The 12,450-nt window shown below is 45.5% G+C and overlaps 1 protein-coding gene across 2 annotated transcripts in view; it reads right to left on the bottom strand.

Annotated features, from left to right (window-relative positions):
- Positions 1-2,205: 2,205 nt before the first annotated feature.
- adamtsl4 (ADAMTS-like 4) overlaps positions 2,206-12,450 on the bottom strand; it is a 39,331-nt gene continuing 29,086 nt past the window's right edge. For both annotated transcript variants that reach the window (XM_029246014.1, XM_018737774.2), the window contains exons 7-18: positions 10,861-11,000; positions 10,547-10,751; positions 9,989-10,176; positions 9,527-9,650; positions 8,879-9,088; positions 8,494-8,623; positions 6,193-6,397; positions 5,922-6,095; positions 5,154-5,330; positions 4,866-5,045; positions 4,587-4,734; positions 2,206-4,390 (exon numbers count right to left, since the gene is read on the bottom strand). In XM_029246014.1, the coding sequence (XP_029101847.1) occupies positions 4,260-4,390; positions 4,587-4,734; positions 4,866-5,045; positions 5,154-5,330; positions 5,922-6,095; positions 6,193-6,397; positions 8,494-8,623; positions 8,879-9,088; positions 9,527-9,650; positions 9,989-10,176; positions 10,547-10,751; positions 10,861-11,000 (2,012 nt within the window). In that variant the 3' untranslated portion in view covers positions 2,206-4,259. The remainder of the gene's footprint in view (positions 4,391-4,586; positions 4,735-4,865; positions 5,046-5,153; positions 5,331-5,921; positions 6,096-6,192; positions 6,398-8,493; positions 8,624-8,878; positions 9,089-9,526; positions 9,651-9,988; positions 10,177-10,546; positions 10,752-10,860; positions 11,001-12,450) is intronic.

The raw sequence follows: 12,450 nt of genomic DNA, 5'->3' as shown, positions 1-12,450 counted from the left end.
CTTTTTTATTGCTGCTCACTGAAATAGATGAAAAGGGTTCACATACTGTACTTTTCCCAGCTTTTACTGTCAATGTTTAAATGGTGTATTGAACTTGTACTGACAAGACGTACAGTTGTTTGCGGGTTATTGGTTTTGTGTTTGTCTATTTTTATGACTTGGTTGAAGATCAGGCCTCATTTTCGTAGCACAGTCTTCTACCGCCTTCCAAAGGAATCCTTCCTAACGAGAACTTTCATCGCCTGAAGACGTAAATACCAGAAGGTTCCGCGGCAAAAGTTTTTAAGCGTTCCAGAGCCCCCAAAAGTTACACACGCACGCACGCACGCACGCGCACACGCACACAACAACCACTTGTCCCAAACAGGGTTGCGGAGAGCCAGACCCTAACCAGCAACACAGGGTGCAAGGCTGGAGAGGGGAGGGGACACACCCTGGATGGGATGCCAGTCCATCACAAGGCACCCCAAAAAGGACTCAAACCACAGTCCCACCACACAGTAGGCCCCAGCCAAACCCATTGTGCCACCACACCCGTTGATGCTAAAATATAATCAAATTCCATTCAAATGGACAGTTAATAATTTATATTAGTTTTGATAACACAGCATAAGGCAGTTTTATTCATTACTCTAGAATATTATTTTTTTCTTCTTCTTTTTATTATTATTATTATATAATTTTGTTTGTTTACCTGCACTCAAACACTTTCCTACTTGGGATATGCACAAACACAGCATATCCACATGATATTTATTAAGTATTAACTCAAGTTTTATTACAGAAACCATGAGAAATGTATGAAAAATGCGAATGAACTGGCGCTCACTGAACAAGTTGAGATGGTGTTTCACAGCACCTGGGCTGTGCTCTTCAGTGGGCTTTCATCTTTTTCTGGGAGTTTGCAGGATCTTGCCGTGTTCGTGGGCTTTCCTCCTGCAGACACGTTTCAGGGGAACTGGTAAATTGCTGGTATTGTGTGTGTGTTTCCACTTCTTTCACACTTTTATTTTATAGTTTTTTTCCTCATGGTGTAGCGATAATGCACTAAACAACTCAAAGAGGAGGCTAAGCGGAGAGATGCTGACCAAAAGTGGGCCTACACTGTCAAAATGACTGCATCACACTGGGGTGTGTGCACCTCACTTAGGGGCATAAAGGAGCCTCTTAAAGATGAAATAGACTATTTTTTGACATGGAGTTGCAACTGCCTTGGCAAAATCCAATTTATAAAGAAATGATCAATAAATAACTAAACTATGATAACAGAAATAAATTAAATCACCATAATAGACTGTGAGCCTTCGGAGAACAAATAAGCACTTGATAAATTGTTTCAGTTTAAGGTTTATTTCAAATGAGGCATTGTGATATTTCCACACAGCTGTTTACCTTTTGCAAATATAAAAAAAAAAAAAAAAATTCTCAAGTAACATTAACAGTAATTTGCTAGAGCTCCTCAGAAGGCAAAAATAAATTAAGTGTTCATTTATAATAGATAAATTACTGCTGATTTTCTACTTTTTAAATATAAGTCTTTCTATGAAAAGCATTTAAGGGCAAAAAACACAAAGCACATAAACACACACTCACACACACAAATATGTAGGCGTAAATGAAATCTTTACAATCAGTTACTGTGTCTGATACACTGACCATGACCAGTCCAGTCCTATACTTCTAATGTAATACAAGCTCTATCAGTATGATCCACTGCAATAGGCCAGTATTTATTTTTTATTCTCACACTCCTATGTTATCCTCCCTGTAAAAAAAAATCAATAAAACACTCTTGCAAATACTCAGCTCTGATAAAGTCAAGCTGAGTTTTACATTTGCAGATACAAACCCAGCAAAAAAACCCTGAAATCACTAGTACTGAACACTAGTTATTCAGGTGGTGGATGTTGGCTGGACACTGGCCTCTTCCAGTTTGTGCATACAGGTGCACATTAAGTACAAATAAAAATATGTATATATATACACACACACACATTTCAGAACCGCTCGTCCCATACGGGGTCACGGGGAACCGGAGCCTACCCGGTAACACAGGGCGTAAGGCCGGAGGGGGAGGGGACACACCCAGGACGGGACGCCAGTCCGTCGCAAGGCACCCCAAGCGGGACTCGAACCCCAGACCCACCGGAGAGCAGGACTGCGGTCCAACCCACTGCACCACCGCACCCCCTTTGTATATATATATATATATATATATAGATATATTTATATATATAACATATACCTATGAAATGCGCACTCCTTTCTTAAGAAACACATTTGTCCCACAAGATTTGTCTAAAATTTGACTGAGGATTGTTTTGGCAATCAGCTGGTTCAAACGATCTGTGAGAAGTGATTCTTTCAACAGAGGTGCTCTAATTACAATTGCATAGTTAATCACAAAATAAGTCCTCTCGTAAAAAAAAAAATAAAAATGTATACAATAATATATTACAATTTAGTAATCATAGTATTTTCATCTGTTGAGCACTATATAAACACTTCACTGAGTTTACTGTATATAGGTATAAATACAGCTATTGTATAGTGAAGACTATTTCTGCAAAGTACAAATAAAGATATTCTGTAATACAAGAAAACGCGTCAATAGATCCAGGAAAATATATGTATAAAAATATAATACTGCCTGACAAATGTATGTGACAGGCTTTAATTTGAATGTTTTTATGTGTGTGAGTATTTTTGTACATAAACAACAAAAAGAAGAAATCCTGCACAAATACTGAAGACAACAGTGACAGCGACAGTAAAAAAAAAAAAAGGGAAGACTGGCAGATTAATACTGACAACAGCACCTTGCTGAACTATCAGCAGGGAAACGTAACGGGCTCTCCCTGCACAGCAGTGTGACTTTCGGGGGACCTTGCTCTTGCTACACGGAGAGGGAGAGCGGGTGGGCGAGCAAGGGTGTGGACTGAAGTGACATGGAACAAGTACAAATATATATCAGAGACATGAAGATGCAGTGTGGAGACCGGGGAATGCGTATCCCGGTTTAGGGACAATCACACGTAGCGTGTACAGGAACACGGAATACGGTCACCAGTACATTTGCAAAGAAGTGGCTGAGAGCATCTTCTAAGTATAGGACTGCATGATTCCACTGTGACCCATGATCCATTCTGTGTGCTTCTGTTTGCCCCAAAATATGCAATTACAGCGCAAGTATTCATTTTTTATAACAACTTGTATTTATAAGTGTTACTTTTTTTAAAAACGTGCCTATGCGTATTTGTAAGCATATTAACCGTGACTTTCAATTAAACTCGTTATTCATTTTCGGAGGATCTGCATACTAAATAAGTTGAGCCCAGAGATTTTTAAATCTATTTAGTGAGTCCATACAGCTGAAATAAATACGTTCTCACCTCTAATTTTAAAGCATTATGTAAACGTCCTCCAATAAACATCATACTCGATCACTACTAAAGAACCCTAACTTTTCACTTTAAATGAGTCATGAAACAAATTAAACAGATCTTTTTGAAGATACTTCCTGAATCCAATATGGTAAATGATTATCGGTAAAACAATGCAACACAAAATGCTACAAGTGGTATAAATTGGTGTATTAAATATTATTCCGTTTGACTTCTTCTGACAATTAGCAAGACAGTGGGATTTTTATCTGTGGGTCGCCATATACCGTATGTCCTCTGATGAGCGTGGTATCTGGGGTACGCTTTGATGTGCACACTTCTTTGAGGGTGACCGTTTGGAGCACATTAGGGCCTTCGCTAAATTAGCGCTTGTCACTATAACATAAATATACACATTGTACGTGCCATAATCGAAATTTTAATTAATGTATGGCACCGTGCTTTCAGAAAAATGACACTACACCTAGATTTTGTGACTATTAAAATACTATGAACACTCATATATTTGGTCTTGCAGTTCTTATTCATCCTCCGTGAGCAGTGCCCACATTTACAGGTCGTGAGGCTAAGGACAGGCCTCCGTCCCGTTTCCCCACACTTACATGTAGCTTTTCATGGCCTTCATATTTACCACGTATGAGTTATATTTGGTTTGCATTTCAAACATTCACAATTAAAAATATATATTTACAGTATACTTCTTTTTGGCATACATAAAATGCTTCTATACAGACTACACTTAAGCAGGCTGGATATTTCTGCTATCCGTGTCACATTGTGTGTCCTTAGTACATTCTTGGCCAGGTGTAGCACAGTGTCAGCCAGCTGCGGCAGGAGCCCGGGGCTCAAGTGGCCTCAGTGTCTCTTGGCCCGCTGTGCGCTCTGGGTGCACGAGGCACAGCAGGCTGTCTTGTAGTAGGAGTAGACACAGAGGCGCGCCTGGACCACCATCATGCAGTTGTGATGCCTGTCCCTGCAGTTCTCATCTGAGGAGGATGGAGAGGAACAGGGCGAGACAGCACACATGGAGGGAGGGCAGAAGAGGGAGGTGCAGCAGTACAGAGGGACAGGGATGGTACACAGGGACGGGTGAGCCGTACACGGGGAGGCAGCGGAGTCAGATGCAGGCCACGGAGCCAGGGAGGGGTACACAGACATGCGGGATGAGGGGACGAGGGGTACCTGGGAGCTGGGGGCTGCATGGCAGAGTGTTGCACAACTGCTCCTGCTCTGGCTTGCGAATGAGGTCACAGGCTGAGCTGTGCTGTTTGTCTGGAGTGAGACACCGCACCTCTCTGGTCTGAAAGCCTTTCCCACACGAGCGCGAGCACTGCACATGGGACGAGGGGGGAGAGAGAGGAACACTCCAGTACAGAGTCTAACATGATCCAAGCGGCAGAGAACCTGCTCCTTTTTTTCCCCATCCTGTTCGTCCCTCCCCGCTGCCCTGGGAACACTTACCGCGCTCCACTGAGTAGTGAACCACTGTGAGCGGCACGGTTCCATCTTACAAGTCTGCACAGGGGACGGCTTTTCCAGGTGCGCACACTGGCTGGCGTGTGTCACGTTGAACTCATTCCCCAGCTTCGTGACACAGATGATATCGCGCCGCTGAGTGCCATTTCCACATAGGGCACTGCACTGCTCGGAAGAAAAGAGAAGCCCTGAGATGCTTCCCGAACCCTCTACGTCTCTTTCCCTGAAAGGTTTGGTTCACGCGGTCGCACCCTCTCCTTCTCCTTCCCTCACCTGTCCCCATGGTCCAGTGTACCACATTGTGGTGGACACACAGGGACCCCCATTGCAGGCTTTCATGTCCGCCGGCTTCTCTCCTACACAGTCGCCTCCTACTCCATCTCTGCCAGCCCCACTTGATAGGCACAGCACCTCCCTCCGCTGCACGCCGGGCCCACATTGTGCCGAACACTGGGGTGAGGGGGGAGGTTCGGGGCAGATAGAGTATAGGATTATTTGAACAAAGTCACACAAAAAATAAAATGATACGTTACACAGCTCACTTTGCAAATGCCACTCAGCTCTGACATTCCTTACGTTCTTACATCAAAGGTCAGTGTATCCCGCAAAATTCAGTACAAAGACTCCTTAATGCAACCTGCTTCAGTAAAATTGTCCAAATCAAATGAATTACAGACAGTAACTGATAGTCGTACACTTGTCATATTTAAAGAGCAAAGGAAATGAAGACCTATAACTGAAATCTTTGTAAATCATAATGCTACTTACACCAAAAAAGGTTAACATCTATGGTCACAGTCAAACAGCAAGAACCTCCTGGAAATATAGTACCAAGTGCAGCGATCTTCAACGCCGCTCCATCAGTAACTCGGGGATAATTAAAAGCGAGTCCGGCTGAAGTTAAATTGAAACGTATGAGGTGCGGTGCCAGGACCACGGCTAAAAACCGACTACCCTTAGTTCTGTGATTAATAGAAGGGAACGGTTTACGGTCACTGTGTGAGTCACCGCAGCTCTGCGGCGCATTAGCGGTGCCCTCACCGTCTCCGTCCAGTCCGTGAAGTACCAGTTTGTGATACACGGGCCCATGTGACAATCCTCGCTGCCTTGAGGGCGGAGCCTGGCATTGCACTCCCTGTCGCTTACGACGTTACCCTGGTCACTGACGCAGCGGACGCTCCGAGTCCTCTTCCCAACACCGCAATCCACAGAGCACTGCAGGAGAATGGAGTGAGTATCTCGAGTGTGATGAAGAACTGTGGTCAGACACACGCGGCGCACAGAGAGACGCTTGCGGTCTGCAGGCACTTACAGAGCTCCAGTTGGTGCGGATCTCCCAGCGGGAGCAGATGCGTGGGTGGCAGGGCTGGGTGGCATTGGGGCGAGGAAGAAGGGAGCACCGCTGGGGGTGCACCATGGTGGAGCGGTTTCCGAAGCTCTGCCTGCACTGGAGCTGTCTCTGCTGGACCCCCGGGCCGCAGGAAACGCTGCACTCGGACCAGGGACCCATCTCCCAGCTGAGATGGACGGCACAGTAAGCCAGAACTCATCACACGGTGCTTTTGTGTGCAAGAGCATGTGTGAGTGTTGATACGAGAACGAGAGGCTTAAAAAGGAAAGGGTGAGCAGTACAGGCTTCCCTCGCATTATGAGTACAATTTGTTCCTGAAAATCTCCTTGTAAGGTGAATTCTTCTAAAGCAAACTCTTAAAGACCACTTATTTAAAAATGGAAAATAAATGATGCATTTCTGAGCCAAAAATGGTTCACACATTTTTTCCAGCAAAAATGCAAAAAGTCCAGAACATTATAATTTACATAACTCTGAACACCACTTAATCCAGGTTTAAGACCCACATTGATAATATGAAACTGGTCAAACCTATATTAATGGTGCGTACCTTTCTATCCTGCCCTTACCTTCTCTTCATTTATCTTAATTATTTTCTGTTTTTTTTTCTGTATGTTGTGCATGGGTTCATGGTGGGGCAGCAGGTAGTGATGGTGCCTCACAGTTCCTAGGCTGTGGGTTTGAGTCCCACTCAGTCTGTCTAGAGTTTACACTTTCTCTCCATGTTCACATCGATTTTGCTCCGAGTGTTTAATTGCTTCAAACAGTACGAAGACATGTGTTTACCCTTGGTGTGTGAATATGTGTCTGACTGCCCTACAATGGACTAGTGACCTGTAAACGATAGATTCTACTGTTATTTTCATGTTGTAATTCTTTCAACGCTGGTATTCGTTGTACCCTGCAATGGACTAGTGCCCTGTCCAGGATTTACCCTACTTAGCCTTAGTGCCCCAAGCTTCCAGGATAGGCTCTGGAGCACCACAACCCTGACCAGCAGTTAATGACAGTGAAATATGATAGTGACACTGATATTTATTGTAAATTTTTTTTATATGAATACCTCATATAGTGTGTGCTCCTTCTTTTGTAAAATGTTTGCAGAACCTGCTCAAATAGCATAACTGATTATTAATGGAACACTGCTCTTCAAGGCAATTCTTTGCAATCACTCATAATGCTCACAACCCCTCTCTCCTGAGCTATTCGTAAAGCATTCTTTCCAATAAAATAGTACATCAAATCACAAAAAGTCATTAATATTAATATTGCCTTTCGAGAGAATTCTAGGCATTTTACAGTATCTCTAAGTTTTAACATGACAGGTACAGCTTTCCTTAGTTTTTTCATCCTCAGCTTCACAGGTTTTTGTTTTAGAGCTCATTATTATGATAGATGATGGTTTAATGCTATGTGAAAAGTCACAAGATTGCAAAAAGATGCTTGTAAAGCGCCACGTGACGATGACATGTCGGATGTGCTAGAAAAGCCACGGCACAGATAAGGAGGGTGGAGGCTTCTGATTTAGTGGTGAGAGAACACCGAGTTGATAGCTTATGTGAATTTTAGGGTAGAAATGACATGTGCCCTTAAGTCAGATTCTTTGTAAAATAAGCACTTGTTATACAAGGGAAGTGTGTACATGCCTTAACTCGCCGTGTTAAACCCTTTCAGCCACCCATCCATTCTCAGTAAGTGCTTTTCCAGTAACAGTGAGGGTAACCCAGAGCCTCTCCTGGGAACCTACTCGATGTATGGCTGGCTCTACCCTGAAGGGGACACTGTGCTTACGCTATTTCTAAAAAATGTTTTATGTTTCTAAGGAAAAAAGCAAAAAACAATATTTTACAATTGTGTCTCTTTTTTAAAATTCTGATCAATCTTTTAAAAACAAAGAAAAAACCCTCAAAAGACCACAGTTATTTTAAGATACAGTAAGACAAAATTACTAACACGACTACTACGCAAAATGGCTAATCAATTCCTATTGATCAGCGCTTTTAAAACACTTTTAAATGCTCTTATATTTGTGCCAGCTGGCTCTGCCACAACTGAATTGTGGCCCAGCTGGGGTAGCTGCGTGCGGTTGGTCACCTGTCAGCAGTCACTTTGAACAAGGATAAGGACAGCAAGGAGGCTTCGGTCCAAGAATTATTATACATCAGAACAAAAGAAGAGCTGTTTTTAGTGGAAATGTGTACAAATAAATATAATAAGCCTCTGAGCACACACACAATCCTCTGAACACAAAAACATGCTTACAAAGGGGGGCAAGGGTGAAGGTTGCAGGGTATCTCCTCCGCTGCAGGCTTGGCAGCCGAGTCACATTTCCGTTCTGACACTTCCTGCTCGGTGTAGCGGTTGACACAGTAAATAACCCTCTGTTGAAAGCCTGGAAACAGAAAGAGAATAAAGCATAAATCATGCTGCTTTAATTAACAGCCAAGGACACTCCAGTGAATTCACAGCACAGCACAAGGGAGCACGGGGGGGGGGTGCAGTTCCTGGACTGACCACAGGGTGGAGACAAACAGCAGCAAAAGATGATGAAGCAGAGGCGCTTCCACTTGACAAAGATATGGCCAGGGGGACAGACTGGCCTCTTGCTCTCGCTTGCACAGGCCTGGAGTGAGGGCAGACTACCGACCTTTTCCGCAGGAGGCTGAGCACTCGGTGAGCCCACCCCAGCGCCACACAAAGGGACTCTGAGTGTCAAGTGGCAGGTCAGTCCGGGGAGGGATACGGGCGTTGCGGCCAGATGTAGAGCCTCGCGGGTGACTCCTCTCGGCCGACCACCGCCTCTCAACAGGGGGCGGAGGAGCAGGAATGGGGTCTGCCACTGTCACAGTCAGCGCACCTCAAAGAGCAGGAGATGGAGAAGGTTAAGGAGGTGCACAGTAGGAGAAAGCACTACAGAAGAGGTAAAGTAGGGGCAGCAGAGAAGGGAGACTGGAGGAGTCTTTGGAGGAGAAAAAAAGAAATATGGGACAGATGGGGAAGTGCACAACTAGAGCAGAGGAGACACTGAGGGAAGGGCTTAAAGACAAGAGTTTAGCCACGTCAGAGGGAGGATATTCGCCAGAGTCCTTGAGTTATTGATGTGATATGGAACAGATGATGATATAACTCACTGCAGGGTTTCACTTTGGTGCTGCAACCTTTAGTGCAAAATGGAGTGCAATTTCAACTCTGCCTGAACATTACATGTATTGGAGGAGATCAGGCCCATGTGTTAGTTGCAAATAATTTCTTTGTGCTGAAATCATTAGGAGGTGTAGGTGTGATGGGCACTCACTGATCTCTCTGAGAGGTGCCCTCACTCCATCACTTTCCTTTGCACCCCCTCTCTCGCTCTCCTTCTTCTCCACGGGGATGTAAAACTCATAGTCAATCCCTGGGTTCTTTCGGTGATGGATGATCTGCAAAAGAAAAATGATTTTCGCAGAGAAAGCGAAGCACTGCTTCTGCAAATTAATGCCAGCGTGTCTGAAACAGAATAGACTGTAGATGAATCTACATCCAACTTCTGTTTATTATTTGGACTCAAATATTTTCAGCTCTAGCAGTACAAAATAATCAAAAGACCACAAATACTTTGAGACTGCTGGAAAGCAAGGACCAGCTTCTAGAACTCTGAAAGTGCCTTTCATCCAACACCAAGCAGGTAAAGGAAATGGTAAAGTGACCAGTCAGTGTAAGAACCCCACAGTCCCAGAATCACGAATCACCAATGAGGGATAAAGCAGGAATTACTCACAAAGAGCTGCAGCAAGGTGGTGGTTGGTCCTGGAGCTGTTAACGTTTCTCCCAGACCGCCCTCCTGGCCCTCAGAGGCAGCCCGGGGGCGGCTGTACAAGAAAGTGGTGCCTCCAGCCTTGTACTCCCCTGGAGGGTCCACTGCCCAGCGGCCATTCACCACAGACTGCCCGGTGCCGCTGCGCAGAGCTGAGAGTGCAGCAAACACACAGGTCGAGCTGCTTTCCAAACATTTCCAGTGACACAAATCAATTCAGAAGTAAATATAAGCAGACAATGCCTAAGAGAGAGACAGACAGACGGCAAACACAAACAGATGCTGTAGAGCAAAAGGCCCGCAGACAGCCTCATAAAGGCGGTACAGCACCGAGCTGAACCCCATCTTCTGGCTTAACTGTGAAAGTTTTCTTGGCATTACAGGGGTCCATAAGTTGTGCAAGAGTGCTGCCGAAAGATGCTCAGGAATAACGAGCATAGCTAAATTTGAAAAAAACTGCTGTCTCACCCATACTTTCCGCCTCTCTATGGGAGTGATAAATAATGGCAAGCCCAGACTCACCCAGATAGTTAGGGCTGGCTTTCCTCTCCGTGATGTTGATGGCCGTGGCCCCCAGCGGGATGTCCAGGATGTGGTGATAACCGACTGGCACACTCGAGTTCCGGAAGCTTCCTGTAACCCTTCGGCAAGACGTGTCCCGACCACCGCATATTCCACATTTGTCCCGCACCAGGCCCGAACCCAGCACCCCGTCGCAGCCCTCATACTGCCGTGGAGAAGAGGGGCCAGTGAAGGTGAGGATCCAGGGGAGTGAGAGACCGCATCGCCCACCCGACATTTACAGCTGGAAGATGAGTCCGCTCTCCTGTACTCACCAAGCAGCGGCTGGCCACACACACACCGCCGGGGGTGTTGTTGGCACAGGGCGTGCCATCTCTCACTACGTGAGCCTGCCGCACGTAGAAACGGAATCCCGCCGGTCTGCACGTGAGCTCACACTGCTGCTCGGGTCCCACTGGGAGAGAGGGAGGGCAGGGTGCCGAGACACACCACGCACAGGCTCATACGCAGTTCTCAGCACACACACACGTGACAGTCTCAATTTAATGTCTGGGAAGTTGCATTTAAACCAGTTTATGAGCTATTTAAAAACAGAAATGAGGATTTCAAGGTGTACAACTCCGCCATGGACGGTCCCGAGCCCTCCTGAGAAAGGAGGAGGGTTGGGCGTGGGGCTACTAGCTACCCCACACCGTAAAACCCTCACCAGCTACAGAAACGCCAACAAGGAAACTTCATGACATCTCAGCTCTTAGAGATGCCTGGAGATCCCTTGTCGGCAGCCGATGCCCCGGGAGGGGTGGAAGGCATAAGAAGAAGAATTTTAAGGTGTACACTGTTTTTGGACCAACAATCGCTCTGTATAGCAGCACTGATGTGGATGTGTATGTAACAGTTTGCTTATTTGATACTGATTTGCTTTGGTAAGTGTTTATGTTTATATATGAATATGTTTACTTAAAGACCTGCGGCAGCACGGAAATTTGTGTACACAGAACTTCTGGATTTTGACTGTGTGTTCAGACATGTATACGTTTTGTGTTAAATAGTGTGCATACACTTTTCCAGCAATTTTCTCCAAAGTGACTTATAAAAATTTACTCATTTATACAGCAGGGTGTGGGACTGGGAGGAGGCCTCGGGGCAGACCCAGGACACGTTGGAGAGACTATGTCTCCCGGCTGGCCTGGGAACGCCTTGGGGTTCCCCCAGAGGAACTGGAGGAGGTGTGCGGGGAGAGGGAGGTCTGGAGTACTCTGCTCGGACTGCTGCCCCCGCGACCCGGCCCCGGATAAAAGCGGAGGAAGATGGATGGATGGACAGCAGGGTGTTTTTTACTGGAGAAATTTAGAATAAGTACCTTGCTCAACGGTACTACAACTGGAGGCAGGATTTGAACCTGTGACCTTGCGGTCCAGAGGCTCTAACCACTACACTAACAGCTGCCCTATACATATATATTAATTGTACATATTAACAAGTTCTACAGTCAGGGTTTGTGTACTTCAGGTGTCTGAGTGATGTGATATTTTGGCACAAGGATGAAACTCCCAGCACAGAAGACAAGAGCAAGAAATCTGAGTTCAAATCCATCTGTAGAGGAAACTCAAGTCAGACTTATATAAACGCAGTCTGTCATCAGCAGGACTGGAAGGGGGTGGTAAAAATGGAAAGAAAGAGCGGGAGAGGATAGAGAGAAAAACAAAAGGGTTACATGATAATGTCACACAATTACAGAGAGAAAGGCACAGAAAGTGGAAGCGACAGACAAGGAGGGCGGAGAACAAAAAATGGTTGTTGAGGAACCACAGGGTAGCGTGTCTAAGAGGGAGAGAGATGGACGGGCTGCAGCCAGCGATACCAGAGTGAGCACTAGTCTTGTGTGCTTTTCTTCTCTGAATGAA

This window comes from Scleropages formosus, chromosome 18 (genome assembly GCF_900964775.1).
Source record: "Scleropages formosus chromosome 18, fSclFor1.1, whole genome shotgun sequence".
Classification (NCBI taxonomy): Eukaryota; Metazoa; Chordata; class Actinopteri; order Osteoglossiformes; family Osteoglossidae; genus Scleropages; species Scleropages formosus.
This window is presented reverse-complemented; position numbering and strand designations above follow the sequence as displayed.